Source organism: Eptesicus fuscus, chromosome 7 (genome assembly GCF_027574615.1).
Source record: "Eptesicus fuscus isolate TK198812 chromosome 7, DD_ASM_mEF_20220401, whole genome shotgun sequence".
NCBI classification, from domain to species: domain Eukaryota; kingdom Metazoa; phylum Chordata; class Mammalia; order Chiroptera; family Vespertilionidae; genus Eptesicus; species Eptesicus fuscus.
This window is the reverse complement of record NC_072479.1, coordinates 69,262,789-69,281,082: the sequence shown is the minus strand read 5'-3', so window position 1 is coordinate 69,281,082 and position 18,294 is coordinate 69,262,789. Positions and strand designations below refer to the sequence as shown.

General features: G+C 39.2%; 1 protein-coding gene across 2 annotated transcripts in view; it reads right to left on the bottom strand.

Moving 5' to 3' along the window:
* The window catches only part of PKP2 (plakophilin 2), an 81,270-nt gene that overhangs the window by 26,787 nt on the left and 36,189 nt on the right, over positions 1-18,294 (bottom strand). For both annotated transcript variants that reach the window (XM_008140548.3, XM_054718480.1), the window contains exons 5-6: positions 16,502-16,709; positions 8,724-8,901 (exon numbers count right to left, since the gene is read on the bottom strand). In XM_008140548.3, coding sequence (XP_008138770.2) covers positions 8,724-8,901; positions 16,502-16,709 — 386 coding nt within the window. The remainder of the gene's footprint in view (positions 1-8,723; positions 8,902-16,501; positions 16,710-18,294) is intronic.

Sequence of the window (18,294 nt, the reverse complement as noted above, 5' to 3'; positions counted from 1 at the left end):
AGGGCTGTGTGTGCGTGGTTTCGGGCAGGTGTGTTGTCAATTTGCCAGCACTGAAAGTTCAAGCTCAGGGAATGGTCAACTGGCCTGGGCAGACGATGTGCTGATATGAAATGTTTTAAAGTAAAAGGGTATAATTATTTCCATGACAGGAAAATGGCAGACAATAATAGTGTTGGAGTAAATCTTTTCAAGACACTTTGCCAACAAAATAAGTAATTCTAAGAGGCAGATATATTTTTAATGGGGTCATTTCTACTGATAATAGGTGCAGTTTCATATTAATGCACAATTTACATGCACCTTGTATGCAAGACCTGCTGCCTATGGGACCAGCGTTAAAGTCCTAACCAGCACACTGAGACAGTGCTCTCCTCAACGGTTTAAAAAAAACTGTGGGTGCATCTTCCTGTTCACCAACAATTATAGGCTTCCTAACACTGTGTGTTGTAAACTGTGCGGTTAAGGCCCCCAGTAGTACCAGTCAATTAAGTACTTCCTCAGAGTCCATTCTAAGACCCAATAGGCACTTGATAAGACACTGGTTGATAAGGAGGCATCCTTCTTCCTCTTGTTATTTGAGATTTAGGTCTGGGCTTTTGTTGAACTCTCAGCTGATACATATCAAACAGTTGGGCCTTGTCTGTGATTAACCCGGAGAGAGCCGCAGAGGCAGCCTGTGGTGGCAGAGAACAAAAGGGGAGCCTCAGTTGAACTGGCAGCGCAACAGAAGTCTCCGCCCAAAGAAGGGCTTGCCTGTTATTCTGAAGTCAACATCAGATCCTGACGTATCCGCAGCATCAGCCAAAGTCAACTGTTATATCTGCAAACAGAAGCAACATTGGGAGGTAGAACAAAGCTCTACAACCTACACGTTTTGTTCCTTCCAGGACAAGGAACATTAACTGAACAAGGATATGGCAGCATCTATTACACATCAAGAAACCAGAATGCGGAGGAGAAAATCTATCCTTGAAATCCTTCAGCTCTGCTTTCCTGCGTTTTTTGGGTCTTCCAAAAGAATTCTGAATAGCCGACGCACCCAGTAATCATCTGGTTGGTAGGCAACAGTCATTTCCTCTTGACGTAGCAGGCTGTTCAAGACAGAGTGCCAAGTTCCACTTAAAATCAATTATAAACAGCAAATGAATTTCTAAAACATGCCCAGAAGCCACTGGAACTTGAGTAGACATTCTTGATACCTAAAGGGAAGGTCTAGGGTGCCAGACTAGAATTGATAAAGATGCTCAAGACCTAGAGTAGAACATATTCTGCTTCAATAGCCTGCACCTCCAAGACAGGGGCAGATTCTAAGCACAAGAAAGACATCAGTGGATTTATCCAAATATGTCAACTCACTCATTTTTTTATAATGATTAATTAAAAAATTTTAATAATAGTTCTGACTATGATGATAGTTTTCAGGTGTTTTTTTTTTTTTTAAAGACTCTCTGCCAAAAGATATAGTTAGTAAAACACTACTTTAAATTGTAAGGTATTTGCAGATTTTGTTTTTTTTTAACATGAAGAAGCTTTTAAAAATCTCTGACAAAGACATTTTTGGAAAATTTTTTTTCTGTTCAAGACTCAACTCATAAACTAACTGATGAAGAAAGACAAGCAAATACAGTCTTCTTGATGTAATAAAAATGATTCTTCTGTTTGCTTTATGGATTCTTCTTCCATATTTTCTCTGTTTTCTTTAATAATTATCACAGTTTGGCCCTCATACTAGGCAGTCACTATTTATGGATCGATAGGTAACAATAAAAATAGTTTTTTTTGGCAAACGGAAATGTCATATATTTTCTGTGAAGTACAACTTTTTAATCTGGGCCCACCTCCTATGGCCATGAATAAGACAGTGAAAATTTAGTCTGAGGTGTGCGGACCTTTGCAAGGTGGGTGGTTGTTAGTTGTGCTGCTTGACAATTCCAATAAGACACATACTTGTAGAAACACTGGATTCAGGGAGAACCAGAAAGGGGTTACCAGGTAAGCATGGCCATGCTTGTTTTGTTTATGTTATTTTTTTGCTTCACTAATTTAATTATCATTGAGAAATTTCAATATAATGGCCTATACTCTAATTATCCACATTTTGTTGTTAAAGTAATCAACTAATGGAAACTCAGCACCTGTAGTTTGCTGGTAACTGTCTAACCACTAGGTTTCTGGAGGCAGGGGAGCAGGGAGAGCTCTGTTTTGTAGCATTTGCCAATTTCTGTGGTATAAATACTCCACCATGGCTGATTTCAACCTACAAACATGAGGCCACATGTGTGGAGCTATGAAGATGTTGACAATTGCTCTTGCTGGCTGTAGCACAAATTGGAGTGTACCAATTTATTTCTCCTCTCCTAACTTGTATTTTAGTACGCATTATGCCACTATAATATTTAAGAAAAAAGTTTATATTTGCATGAACACATTGTTTTCCCTATTGCAAAATCTGTATCCCTTTCGGTGAGTAAGTTCAGCCATGAAAAGTATATAATTCCAAAAGGACCTAAAGAAAGCACCATGGCCCATGGTACAAGCTGCTGTGGGCAGATGCTAATCCTATAAAGAAATAATTCGATACTTGACAAAAATGGTATATCTGACCGTGTTAGTCTTTTTGAAGGATAAACTGTGCATGTTCTCCTATGTGAACACAATTTCGATGTAGCAGCTCCAAGGTGGGCAGAACCAGAGTCGTTGCCTCAAGTTCATTAACAAAGCAAACATTTTAACTACAGGGCAGATTCACTCTGCACCACTGCTATATACAGACCAGGGGAACTGAAGTATGCAGAAGTTTTTCTCCAAAGTAGATTGAAAGAATTTAGTGACAATAACCTAAGTCAACCGCAATGCCAGAAATACTACGCATGTTGCTAATTCATTTGTTGGCTCTATACTCATTGGGGGAGAGTGAACTTGTAGCAATTAAGATATCTGCTAATATTTATGACCTTTTTATGCAGCTAAGGTTCACTCTTCTTAGAACCATACAGCACCTGTCTCAAAATCTTTTTAGAGTAAGCTGGGGTCATAAATAAACAACTCCTCAGCAGACATCTCTTATTGTCAGAAACTGAGAGTATTTGATTACAGGTTCCCTGCAGGTCTTTCTTACATTCTGATTCCTATCTCCAGGTGGCTTTTACATGCATTCTGACAACCTCTACTCTCATATGCTTCATCCTTTGTATCTTTTCTTTATATGAAGTGCAGTGCAGAGGTCCACTGGCATAGAATTTCTAAAATGCACGTACAATGTTCATAACGAGATGTGAACATGTCTGTAATTGGCCTACCTGACCTTGTGAGGTTGCCAGACTGTGAAGGAAGAGGTTTTATCCATATCAGCACAGTCTGTAGACATGTGACTAACATTAATGTATCCTATATACTAATAAGAGCTTTGGCTTTGGAGACATGCTTCCTGTATTAAATTTCAGCTTTGTCTCTTACTAGCTTTTATGACGATGGGAAAATCACTCAATCTCTCTGAGCCCCTGTTTCCTCATCTATAAAATGGGGAAAATATACTTTACAAGGACTGCTGTGAGAATAAATTGAGAAAATCCTCATAAAGCATTTAGAACAATTTCTAGAACATAATCAATAAATATTAGCCATTATTATAATAAAGTAGATATACAGATGAAGTAAGAGAAGATATTTTAGTAAGCATATGCTATGGTGCTTAATGTCCCAGATTTTTTTTTTATATATTCTCCTCTAAAAGTAGTTCAAGTTGGTAGTTTGGATTGACTATGTAATGGGAGTGTATTCAGCTATTATGTCTTCCCAAACCACATAGGCATTTAATTCCTCAGACACAGGAAAGACCATAGGAAGATACTTTTTTCCTTTTTCTTGAATTTATTGGGGTGACACTGGAAGAGATTTTTAAGCAACATCTTTCTCTTTAGATTTTTACCATCTCAATATATCTTTCCTGTTGATAAAATGATTCTTCTTTACCTAGAATTTATCATATTCCTACCCTCCCCACACTAGATAATATTACTTACAGAAGAAGATACTGAACTCCTTTTATAAAATTATTAATATATTTTTATTGATTTCAGAGAGGAAGGGGGGGGGAGAGAGAGATAGAAACACCAATGATGAGAGAGAATACCCCCTACTGGGAATCGAGGCCACAACCTACCTGGGCATGTGCCCTTGACCGGAATCAAACCTGGGACCCTTCAGTACGCAGGCTAATGCTCTATCCAACTGAACCAAACCTGCTAGGGCCATACTGAACTCCTTAACATGGCCTTCAGGGCCTCCAGAGTCAGGCCTTAGCCTATGTTTCCAACTTCTGTTTGATTACTTTCCATCACAAATTTGATACTTTTGCCCTGGCTGGTTTGGCTCAGTGGTCCGAGCACCAGCCTGCGGACCAAAGGGTCTCAGGTTCGATTCCAAGTCAAGGGCATGTACCTGGGTTGCAGGTTCGATCCTTGGGCTCTAGTCAGGGTGCGTACAGGAAGCACCTAATCAATGTGGATGTGTTTCTCTCACATCAATGTCTCTCTCCCCCCCTCCCCTCCTCCTACCCTCCACTCTATCTAAAAATCAATGGAAAAAATCTCCTTTGGTAAGGATCAACAACTGTAACAACAACAAAATTTGACATTCTTGACAGACTCGATTATTCACCTAATTCACCATGTATCTTCACTTACTCACTCATTCATTTATTCTTTTCATTCATATACTTTACATTTGCTTACTATATGCCAGAAACTTTGCTAGGCATTAGGGATTAAAGATTTAAAAAATGTGTATGCTTGTCTGCATTTGTCAAGAACGAGCCCAACATGCAAAAGGAGAGGAAACATGAGATTTTTTTTTAAAAAAAGAGTGAGTTCCAGGTATGCTGAATGTCTGTCCCAGTCCTTGAGGCCATGGTTCCTGGTGTAATTCCTTCAATTCCATAGTGACTGTCAACATTCAGCCACCTGAGTCCAGGAATCCCAACTTGGCACCTGCCATTTTTAACAGAAAAAAATCCTGACTGACACACTTGCCACATTAGGAACCCAGCTGCACATGGTAAGGCAAAGGGAGCTACAGAGAAATCTTAAAATGCCAAATGTTTTAAAATGGATCAAAAAGTTTTAAAGGCTCAAAAATGCATTTAAAAAGCAGTTCCCGTGGACTGTATATAGGAGATGGATTCAAGGGAGACCATTTAAGACCTCTTATACTGTTCAAGAATTTTGTCCTCAGAGAATTTCTGACAATTGAAATAGTCCAGCACGGCCCAGCTCACCTGGCGCCTCTGCCTCTTCTTCAGTGTCATTCTGATCTCACTCAGCTGGCATGAACGGCCCTTGGTTCTGCATTCCTGCAGCGCTGTGCCTGGACCTCTGGCGACACCACAATGCACCAGAAGCACCTGGAGGGCCTGTTACAAGTGGATTGCTGGGCTCCACCCTGAGAGCGTCTGATTCCAAGAATTCCAAGTTCCAGATGCTACTGCTCTGGGGGCCCCACTTAGAGAACCACTGCTCTAACACATTTCACTGTGGCAGTGATCTACACGGTTTGCTTAGCAGAATCCCCTGCTAGATTAAAAGCTCCTGAAGGACTTTCTAATTTTTATTTGCAAAACTCTCAGAAGCTAACATACTGTATTACACAAAAGTAGTATCTGATACGCATTACTAACTCTGGAGGTAAGTTTCACTCTAACATCTTACCATAATAAATTCCCTCAGTTAACACCCAGATTCCCTAAAAACTACAACAACAAAATGAACTCTGTAACTAGAGAAAAGATTCAAAGGCAGAATACATCTTGACTTCTTGGGGCTGCCTAATTTTTATTACATCCTCCATCTGATTTCTTTTAATCCTTGAACATAAAGGACAATGAATATTTTCAAATATGAGAAAGCTTGATATACATGAATCTAGAGAAGTTAAGACTGGAAGGGAGAGGGAGAGACAGAGAGAGAAACATCTATGTGAAAGAGATACATGGGTTGGTTGCCTCTCGCATGCAGCTGGACCAGGTCCAGTGATCGAGCCTGCAATCAAGGTATGTGCCCGTGACTGAAATTGAACCAGAGACCCTTCAGTCCTTGGGCTGACGCTCTAACCACTGAATCAAACTGTCGAGGGCTCTATTTCTTCTTGATTTAGTTGTCATCTGACAACACAAGGGAAAATAACATTTCAAGCATTTTTCATCCCAATATTAGGAAATGCTGATCAAACTAGCTTCTTTGTAGGTTCTTATGGCAAGACATTCTGTCCCTTTAGGCAATGTTGCCTTATAGCTATTTAAAAACACCCAGGAAAAAATTTAAACAAGAAGGGGAAATCTGTAAGACATTGAATAAGACATACATAGATGGAAAGATATACCACACTCTTATGGATTGGAACAGCTGATATTGTTAAGTCCACACTACCTAAAGCAATCTACAGGCTCAATATAATCCATATCAAAATTCAGTGGGGCTCAGTTGGTTGAGCATCACATTCAGTGCACCAAAGGGGTGTGAGTTCAATTCCTGGTTGGGGCATATGCCTGGTTGTGGGCTTGTCCCTGATGGGGATTGTGCAGGAGGCGGTGATCAATATTTCACTCTAACATCAATGTTTCTCTATCTCTCCCTCTGCCTTTCTCTCTCTCTAGAATCAATGAAAAAAAATCATATCCTTAGGTGAGGATGAAAAAATTCCAATGGCATTTTTCACAGAAATAAAAAAAACTCTGTAATATGTATGGAATGACAGAAGACCCCAATTAGCCAAAGCAGTCTTGAGAAAGAATATCAAAGTTGGAGGTAACACACTTCCTGATTTCAAACTAAATGATAAAGCTAAATTAATTAAAACAGTATGGTATTTAAAAAAAAAAAAAACCAGTATGGGAATTGATATAAAAACAGACAAATAGATCAATGGAACAGAATAGAGAGCTCAGAAATAAACCTACCCATATATGGTCAATTAATTTACAATAAAGAGTCAAGAATATACAATGGGGGAAGCAAAGTCTCTTCAGTCGATGGTGCTGGGAAAACTAACAGCCACATACAAAGGAACAAAACTGGACCAGACACAAAAATTAATTCAAGATGAATTAAAGACTTGAAACCATAAAACTCCTAGAAGAAAATATAGGCTACCTCTCTCACATTGGCCTTGGCAGTGATTTTTGGGACTTTACACCAAAAGAAAAGTCAACAACAACAAAAGATGCTCAACATCCCGATCATCAGGGAAATACAAATAAAAATCACAATGAGTTATCACCTCACACCTGTAAGAATGGCTATCATCAAAATGTGAACAGATAAGTGTTGGGAGGATGAGGAGAAAAGGGAACTTTTAGTAGAAATGTTAAGTTGGTGCAGTCACTATAGAAGGCAGTATGGAGGTTCCTCAGAAAATTAGTATGATCCAGTATATCCACTTCTGGGTATTTATCTGAAGAAAACTAAAACACTTACTCAAAAAGATTTATGAAACCCCATATTCACTGTAGCATTATTCATAACAGCCAATATGTATAAACAATCTAAGTGTCCATAGATGGATGAATGGATAAAGAAAATGTGGCATGCACACACACACACACACACACACACACACACACACACACACACAATGGAATATTGTTCAGCCATAAAAAAAGAAGGAAATTCTGCCTTTTGTGATGACATGGATGGACCTTGAGGGCACTATGCTAACTGAAAAAAGTCAAGCAGAGGAAGGCAAATATTGTCTGATCTCACTTACATGTGGAATCTAAAAATAAAACAAAACCGAAATCATAGATATAGAGAACAGACTGTTGAAGGTGGGAGAGGAGTTGGGGAATGGAGGGTGTTAGCAAAATTTTTGAAAGTGCCAAAAGGTGCAAATACAGGCCGTGGGTTGGTTAGACCACCCTCCCAATATGCCAAGGTTGCAGGTTTGATCTCCAGTCAGGGCACATACAAGAATCAACCAATAAATAAGTCAAACAACAAATCAGTTTTTTTTTTCTTTTTTCTCTCTCAAATCAATAAATAAGGAAAATATAAAAGAAATAAGTCCTGGGGATGTAATGTACTGCATGGTGACTATAATTATAATTGTATTGCATATTTGAGAATAAATCTTAAAAGTTCTCATCACAAGAAAAAATATTCTGCAACTACATATGGTGATGGATGCTAACTGGACTTATTGTGGTGATCATTTCACAATACATATAATAATAAATCATTATGTTATATACCTGAAAATAATATAATGTAGGTCAACTATACCTCAATAAAAAATAAAAATAATAAAACACCAGGATCAAAATTATGTCTTTTAGCCATGTCATTAAAGCAGATTTTTGTGAATTAAAAATAGCATGAAAACTGCTTTAAAACCTGTGAGACGGGGAAGGCCAGTGTGCATGGACCTCTAGGTGTTCAGATCAGATACCTGGGTTTTCTATTGAAAATGACGTTCACTCTCTTATGAGATATAGTGGGTAGCTTCTGAAATCAAATGGGTTTGGAAACAATATTCTATTGATATTTGAAACTTTCTCATTGTCTCTACCTAGTGGTTCTAGTAGTTAGAATGATCTATATTCTTACAGCTTCCCCTTACCGGTCATAGGGTAGAGTTTTAGACAGACATGGATACAGTGTTTAAGGTGCATACAGAAAAGAAGTGTGTGTGTGTATGGGGAGGCGTGGAGAGGGGTTGCAGAGTGGCATTACCTTAGGCATCCTGTGACATTGTAGAATATATCAAAATCGAGCAAACCATTCGCTTTGGGGTAGTCTCCTTCTGGCCACCCCGAAAAGGGGATGATGATATTCTCAGTCAGGATCACCAAGGCTTCTGTTATCATGAGATTCTTGAGTTTGTCACTAGAGGACAAATTCCACAGCAATCCTAGAATCAAAACAGTGCAGAACTGGGTCAAAAGAACTGCTGAAAGATCAGTTAAGGCCGTCACTTCTAGGGCTATGACTAGTTATAAACAAAAAGGGTGGGGCTAGGGAGACAGCCCCTTTTCCAATTGAAACAACTTATTTAGAGGTTATTAGAATTCAATAGAAGCTGATCCATAAGAACAATTGAAAAATAGATAGATAGGCAGGTAGATAGATAGAGAAGGGGGAGAGGAAGAGAGCTTATAACATAAAACTATGCAAATTTAAATTAATCAGTATTGTGAATGAAAGCCAGACGTCCTTAAACATTTATTGCCACTTCTCTTAAGCCCCTACCATAAGCTGAGCTCACTGAAATAATAAATTCTGAGCTACCAAGAGGGAGGCTTGCAATGACCCTATTATAACTGACTTCAATGTTTTCAAAGGGTCCTATTTTTCTCCCTTAGATGCATAGAGAGAATACGCCACTGTGCCTCCTGCTCCTCACGACCTGCAACTTCCACCTCACATTTGCCTCCCAATACTCACAGGAAGGGCCTGAGGAAAGCCTCCAACTATGCGTATGCCTGTCAACAGTAGGCTGATCAACATTACCAATCACTATTTATTGACTCCGACCCAATGATAGATTTTATGTCCTCCTGGGACTTATGCTGGCTACCTCACCTATTTCTTATATTTATAGTTTGGCAATGGAGGAGAGACAAGAGTATTTTATCTATCTGACAACTTGTATGGCCTGAGAATTGGTCTAAGACGGGTCCCACATTTGCTCATTTAACTTTCCCTTTCCTTCTGAACTCTCTCCATCCCATACCACACCCCTATTAAAGAGAGAAAGGCCAATATAAGCCAACTCAGGAAAAAATTAAGATAATAAGATACTGTACTTTCCAGGCATTTGTGAGACAGTCTGAAGCTGGGTAGTGAGAAAGAATACAAAATGGGATATACATTTAGGATTTGTTTTTCTTATAAATTTTTTGCTCAAATCCTTCCGATTCAGTGGAAGGACTACATGCCTATTGCTTGTTATTCCAGTGACTCTCAGCAGGTATAAAGTTGCCTGGCCATCTTTCATACCCTCAGCAAACTTCTTTAACTCACTAGCATCCAGGAAGGGAGAAAGAGGGGGAACAGAAAGAGAAGGGATCTTCATTTTCTTGCCCATTCACTCTCCCACTGCCCAGTCAATAACGCCCATGGGTTAAAGGTACTGCTTTGTCTGAATGAAAGGAAAGAGGAAGCATAGGAATACAGGACAGTCTACTTTATGAAAAAAAAGCAAAGATGGCAGTCTTGACTGAATTATGTGATGATATCATCTCCTCTAACATTAAGGACTGAAATAAGTCTGTGCAGTTAAAGCTTGGTAATTATTCAACCACACTTGTAGTTGGCTCATCAATTAGAACACTCGGCTTAGTGCAATCTTCTGTGTTTAAACAATTTACGTTGGCTGTGTACAAGTGACTAATTTCTAAAACAATAACCAGATTTCCACTGCAACCTACACTTAGCTTCCATTAGATACGGCGACACTGGGTCTCGAGTCTTGTAAGGACTAGAATTCTGGCTAATGAAGAGGTCTCTTCCTGATCCAACTAGCATTGGAGTTAGTCATCCTCAGTGTCCCTCAGCCACAGGTTTTGCAACACAATGACTTCATTCCTCCCACTTCACCTTAAGAGGCCCTGGAAGGGCGAGAGACAGAATAAAACCCGAGGTGGTTGAAAACAATTAAAGGCAGGTCTGAGGTAGAGTTTTGGTTACTAAGATACCAAAGAAAGTTAAAAAGAGAAAAGGGAAAAAAGCTTCCTGTTCTAGATAAGCAAACAAGTTAAGAGTCTCTGCTTGTGGTGATGGAAGGAGACTTGACTTGCAGTGGTGAACACACAAGACAATATACAGATGATTTACTATAGAATTGTATACTGAAACCCATTTAACTTTATTAACCAATATCACCCCAATAAATAAATAAAAAAGAGTTTCTTCCTGCTAGCGGCTTAAAAATGTGAAGCATAATACTTTCCTTTTTATTAAGGACCACACAGGGCACGCAGAGGAAAAGTACACCTACAATAAAACCCAGGGAAGATTACTTTGAATAAAGGGAGTGGAATTTTCTTTCAATGTCCTTTATAGCTTGACATGCAATTATTATTTCTATGCTATTTCTATGGTTTGGGGTGTTTTAGTACACATAATTTTTGAATTTTTAATGTAGGGTATTATACAGAAATGTCATGCCTGCCAAATTTCTGTAAGGCCCGAAGCTAGGAAAGAGCTTAAATGCTCAAAAGAGATGCAAGATTATACATACTTGTAACACACCCTCACACATATACACACAAAACCAACAAATGATCAATTACAAATTGGGAAAACATGTATGACAATATGAGACAAAGAGTTAATACTCTTAATATACATAGTTCTTATAAATTATTAAAATACAATGCCTAGTAGAAAAATTAACACAAAGTTAACAGATATTAGAGTCCAATATACATAGGAATGCATGTTCTCCAGTAACTGAAGAAATGCAAATTCAACAGCGAAAAATCATTTTCTGTGATTACAGCAGGTAAAAACAGAACCAATGAGTGGACAATATTGGGAAGGAGATTTTTGGCTCACTGAAAGCATAAACTTCTAAGAGAGCACTGAAGAAAACAGAAAGATCGGCTTGTAAGATCTAGCTCTATCATCGGAGCTGATAAAAATGAGCTCATCTTTTACCAAAATATTGACGAGAGGGCTTTATTCTGAAACCAGTGTTTTAGACTCAACTAGCAGTTCCCAAATGAGCCCAGTGGCAAATCAGAACCACATATTTCTGGGCTACCCCCAAAACTGACTGAGCCAGAATCTCAGGATGAATTCCAGGAATTCATATTTTCAAAATGATTCCCATTTCTGGTATTGGGAAACTAGTGGACTAGATGACCCTGAATAGATGTCCCTTTCAATGATCTGATTCTAGACTCCCTGACATAATATTTAGAGTTTAGATTTTCATTTGTCTCACCTTGAACTTCTGGGTAATTTATTCATAGTGTCTAAATTTCAATTATTATAGTTCTTTGTTGTAGCTGGTCTGCCTATTGTTTCTATCACTAAGCTCTCATTCTAGCCAAAAAGAAAGGGAACTAAATTCTAGTAAGAGATACACTTTGAATAGCTAGCAATAATGATAACTGCATTATCCAGAAACTTATTGTCAACTGTGATATTTGCAAAACATAGCTAACTAGTGATCTGTAAAGGGATCTTACAGATATTACCTTTATTTTAATATCTTACAGATATAACTGGAAGTATAGTTATTTCACTAAGTCTGCATGACAATGAGGTAGCAAAATGTGCAAATTTTATGATTAAATGAATGGTTCTCTTCAGTGCAGGAGAAGGGGAGCGGGAGCAGGAAAAGAACCGGGGTTTTTAACTTGGTTTGTTTTTTTTTTGGTTAATCCTCACTTGAGAATATTTTCCCCTTGTTTTTAGAGAGAGTGGAAGGGAGATGGAGTGACAGAGAGAAACATCGATCAGGGAGTGACACATTGATTGGTTGCCTACCTCATGCGCCTTGACCAGGGCTGGGGATCAAGCCTGCAACCCAGGTGCCCTAGACCGGAATCAAACTTGGGACCCTTCAGTCCATAGGCCAACACTCTATTCACTGATCCAAATCTACTAGGGCTTAACTTTGTTTTTCAAAGTAATCACAGAGCATGAGAATTTTTTTTTTAAAACCATCTCCTTTGCAAGGACATACCCTTCCTTTCACCTAAATTTTATAAATTTTACCTGGGATATTACATTAACACAAAGGCCATTTATTCCAAGTTAAAAATAAACCCAAGGTATCTTGTTGCACATTACAAATGCAGAAAAAAATAATATATAATTATTTAAAGAAGGTGCACAATGAATATTTTATAGAAAAATGGTTTTGATATCTTATGAAAATATAGAAATCCAAAAGAGTATTTCCATAAAATACACAGAGGTTAAAATAAATTTTCAACATGTTTCATCGACAGTCTTCCCCTGACTCTTCCTTGCCATATACAGAAGAGGGACAAGAATTCCCTAAATCTTATCTCCTGTCTGTTTTAATCCAAGGCAGAGCCCTACAAACGACAGCCAGTGCTCATTCCTCAGTGACCTTGAAAATGAATCTCTGAGACTAGTATGTACTGTTCTCATTTCAATCCAAGTACACTACCACATTCCCTGGTAAGGAAGGGGGAACAATCTCATAGGGGGAGAGATCTTTGATCCTGAAGTCTTTTCATTGGAAGAGGGAAGAGCTTCTCTCCTAGGCACAGAAAATACCAGAAAGGTAAGTGAGATGACATTCTCTACAGGGAACAAAGCTCTGATAGAGAGAGAGAGAACATATAAATTGACGGTTCTATTAATAACTTGGTTAGAAAACTCAAGGTCTTGTCTGCAAACACACCCGATTCTCTTATTTATGTATAATCCAAATATTTCCAGGCCACAAGTCTGGCTTTGTAAAATATTTGGTCAGACATCCACAGTTGTTGAGAATCTTACATGAGCACCACAGTGTTATGGCAATAAACAGACAGGCAGGAAATGAGTGGCAACCTAACATTAAAGGATGCAAAGGTAGATCAGAGAAGCCCCTTCCTTTAAAACCAAGGGGGAGGGGCTGAAAGTAAATAGAGGGATGGCTTTTGAAAATACTTCAGAGAAGTGATGCTTGAGACAGCTAAAGGTTTCTAGGTGTAGAACAGGATGCCAGTCCAAGGCAACAGTGGCAAAGATATCGAGACAGAAGGGAAACATGGAACACCGGTGGATCCTTGAGCATTGCAGAACTCGGGCTGGAGGGGTACGAGAGGAGACACTGCTGCCAAGGTCATCAGGCTCAGATAATAAAGTCTGTGTGTGGCATGTACAGAGTACAGACTTTACCTCATAGGCAACGGGGGCCATAATTAGACAATATTTTCATTTTAGAAAGAAATCACTAGCAGAGTGGTGGATAGACAGGGAATGTGTGATACCAAATCACAGAGGCCGGATCCGAGGCTACACAAGAGCAGAACAGAGAGTGGAAAAGGCTTGCACCCAGGCAGTGACAAGAGGAGAGAGGGAGGGCCAAAGAGAAGTGAGGGAGAGCTCTCTCCTCCGAGATTCTCAAAGACAAGCCCCTTCCCAAAGATGAGTAAAGATTAATCACCCCGTGCCCCCACACTGTCAGTGGGAGCCACTCTGATAGAGCAAAACACCCAGATAAAACTGGACTCAAATCTGGACTTTGTTCTTTACTAACTGTGTAACCTTGGGCCATTTATTTAATCCCCCTGAACCTCACCTTGATCATATGTAAATCGTCAATAATACCTTTTGGAGCTGTCAGGAGGAACAGACATGAAAAAGGAAAAGCCCAAGCTAAGTGACTAGCACATAACAGGGACCCAATAAAAAGATGTCTATGAAATAGACAAGAAGAGATTCACATATATGGCTACTCACTTTGTGTTTCCAACAAAAGATATAAACATGTCTATTTAAGTCAACAATTTATTTCTGAGGCCAGGAAAGCACTTATTTAACTTTTCTACTAATAGAACTAAAGGAAGTTATTTAGGAGGATTTGTATCAAACATTCAAGTATCGGCTCAATTCAATGAACATATAATGAACACCCTCTGGTAGGCATGTTTGGCTTGTATTAGACGTCCTGGGACCAGCACAAGCAAACTCCATGGATCAGCTCTGTAGTTGATCTAAAGATGACTGAATGGTTCCCATGGCAGCAAGACCACAGAATGTTCTCTGACCTTAGTTTCCTATTTTCCTATACAAAAGAAGAGGAAGTCTGATTCAATGAATTACTTCCTTGATACACACCCACACATCCTCCCAAGCTTTCTAGCAACCACGGTACCCTAACCTCAATCATGCTTATCCAAGCTTCCTCTACATGACCAGCAGCTTCTTTCTGTTTCTTTGCTTTGCTAGTAGTGATGTTCACTTTGCTGGGAATAACTTTCATTCTCCTTTAAAACATCAGCCCAAAGGCTATCCCTTTTTTAATTTATTTTTTTAAATATATATTTTATTGACTTTTTACAGAGAGGAACGGAGAGGGATAGAGAGTTAGAAACATCGATGAGAGAGAAACATCGATCAGCTGCCTCCTGCATGCCCCCCACTGGGGATGTGCCCGCAACTGAGGTACATGCCCTTGACCGGAATCGAACCCGGGACCCTTCAGTCCGCAGGCCGACGCTCTATCCACTGAGCCACACCGGTGAGGGCCCTTTTTTAAGATCTACAATGAAACATACCTCCTTCATGAAGTCTTTTTTTTTTTTAATTGTAAAACAAGATAATCTGATTCTCTCTTGTGGTTCATTACTATATTTTTAATGAAGAAAATGTTAGGTTCTAAATGTGAGGCTTTTTTTTTTTTTTAATGCCAACCATTACATAATTGTTTATGTTTTAATGGCTAGAAACTAAACGCCACAACACCTCTCTGGACTGTGTTTTTCACTGCCTGGCCCTGGTAGGCTACCCTGTAAATGTTGGCTGAATAAATGAATGGGTATCTAGATCACTCAATTTCTGTAGGTATTTTAATATGACTCATAAATATGAAAGGAACTACGCGATGGGGCATGATAGCAGGCAGGCAGAAGGGTAGCATGGTAAAATAGTTTTATATAATTTTATAAAATTATATAAAATTCATATAGTTTTATAAAATTAAAATACATCAAGATAGAAAAAATGTGATATTTTAAGATATAAATAAGTAGAGAGGATATAATAGTTTTCTAGAAAAAAGAAAGCTGTTGTATAATAAAGTGTGGATGGCGTAAGCACAATATATTCAACATAAAACCACATTGATGAAGTACCTCATTTTAAAGTAAAAACAGTCAACTATTACCATTGAAAAAGTATTTATATATTAAAAGGGTTAACTTCTCTGGGTTTTAGTTTCCTCGTGTAAAACACATTGGGTAGAAAGGAGATATTCTTTTGTTCAAATCAGTATTTGAACAGGTATAGGAAGTCCAGAATTGAAAAACATATCCAGACACTCTTTTCTTTTTCTCTTTTTGGGGTGGAGGGCTAGGTGGGCTAGGAAGCTGGTATTTTGAGGGGCTCAGGTGATAGGAGGATTGGGAAATACAGTTACTGGTATTTTGGTTAATTTGATTAAACTGATCCTCTACGTTAGGACAGTATTTGACTAATTTACTTTCTTTGTCTAGATTTAGCAAATAGAGTATTGAGTAAATAATAAAGTAAATTGAGTGTGGTTCTTGTTGGGTTTCTTCAGAATGTTTTGGACACATTGGACAATATTGAAACCCCATTACAAAGTTCACTGTAATTTCTTTTTCAGAAGAAAAGGAATTCAAACTTGACTTGAACCTGGGGCTTAGCCAGCAGGTGACAATGTTCCTTAAAAGCCATCTGTCAAATAACAATGAGCCCATCAATCATTTGTCCCAGGAAACTTAAGCAAAAGAGATGACAGAACACATCTGGCTGAAGTGCACTGTCTATACACTTTAATATTCAGCAAACACTACCTGTTATTTGTTTTTTAGTCTCCAAGTCTCTGGTTTGCTTCAGCACCTGCAGCAGCCGAGGTACCCCATTGAGTTCAGCTACCTCCAACTTGTTGTCATTGTCTTCAAAGACCAAGTTTCTCAAGGCCCCACACACGGCTCTCTGAATATCTTCATTCTGAACTTTTAGGAGGTGCAGAAGCTTGGGGATGCCTTGAAGCTGATAGACCTGGGGGAGAAATGGATGTACATTTCAGATACTGTACATATGTGTTGTTTTTGATGTGGCATTAAAGACATTCAGTGAAATTTGAATGAACAGATGAAGTTGATTATGACTCCTGTCAATCAACAACTATGTGTGGCACATGGTGTAAAAGAACACATCAAACTCAAAGGCCAACACGGGCCAAATAAACGAGGCATGATGCCTGTGGGCCACGAGTTTGACATGCTTGGTGTACAATATAGTCCTGCTATCAGGCATCTCTCATCAAGGAGCTTACAATAAATTAGAGAAGTTAACACAAAAACCTATGAAAAAATGAAAGAGAAAATTAAGTGATAAAAGGTGAATAAGTGATAGCTAAGTGGATAGAAAGAGTTAAGTGATAAAAGCCTTGAGCATAAGAAGGGTGAAGAGAACTGGGAATTTGAGGAATAAGGAAAGTTTTATGGAAGAACATCACATTACATGAGTGTTTTTTCTAAGACAGAACTTTATAATCAATAGAAACTGAACAGAAATCACCTTTATCAATGTAACAATAAAAATTCGTTTACCATGGCAATCATAGTAGCAATGCAAACTAACCCTTAATGTAAGCTAATTTTATGATCAACTAGAGGCCCGGTGCATGAATTGGTCCATAGGTGGGGTCTGGCTGGCCCCCCTCGATGGGGGCTGATTGGGCCGGGCCAGCAGGGAGGAATGGACATGGGAGGTTAGCTGGCCGGCCCTGCCCCCAATCGGGGTGGGGGGGCATCAGAGGTAGGGCTGGTCAGGAGGAGGGGCTAACTGAGGGGAGGGTCCACAGGATGTTGGCCAGCCAGCTGGGCCCCCAATCTGGCTGGGGCTGGCCAGAGGGAGGGGCTGCCCCCCTATCGGGCCGGTTGGCTGGCCGCAGTGCACATCATAGCGACTGGTCATTCCAGTGTTCTGGTCACTTCACTTTTATATATATATAGATTGCTTTGAGTATTTAAAAAGATTTATATACATCATTCAAACATTTTAATTCTAGTAAATAACATAACTTTATACTTTTTTTTTATTTTTTTATTTTTATTTTTTTAAATTTCTTTATTGATTAAGGTGTCACATATTTGTCCTCATCCCCCCATTCCCATCCCACCCCTCTCCCCACGCATGCCCCAATCCCCTGTTGAACTTAACCGTTGGATAGGCTTATATGCATGCATACAGGTCCTTTGGTTGAACTCTCCCCCTCCCCCCACCCTCCCCCTACCCTCCCCTATCCTCCCTCTGAGGCCCGATAGTCCGATCGATGCCTCCTTGCTTCTGGTTCTGTTCTTGTTCCTCAGTCTATGTTGTTCATCATTTCCTCTAGATGAACGAGATCATATGTCACTAGATATATACTAATAAGAACTGAATGTGAGACGAGCAATAATATTTATGCTGACAGGCAAATGAATCAATCTGTAGCGAGCTTCCCCCTGGACCAACAGTTCTTTTGAGACCCAATTTCGATGTCCAGTAGTTCCTTATGTGTACATGTCAGCACTGACCCCTCAGCTCTGGATGGTGGACAAATGGTGGTAATGGAGGTCCGACTCCCTCTGGTTTGGTC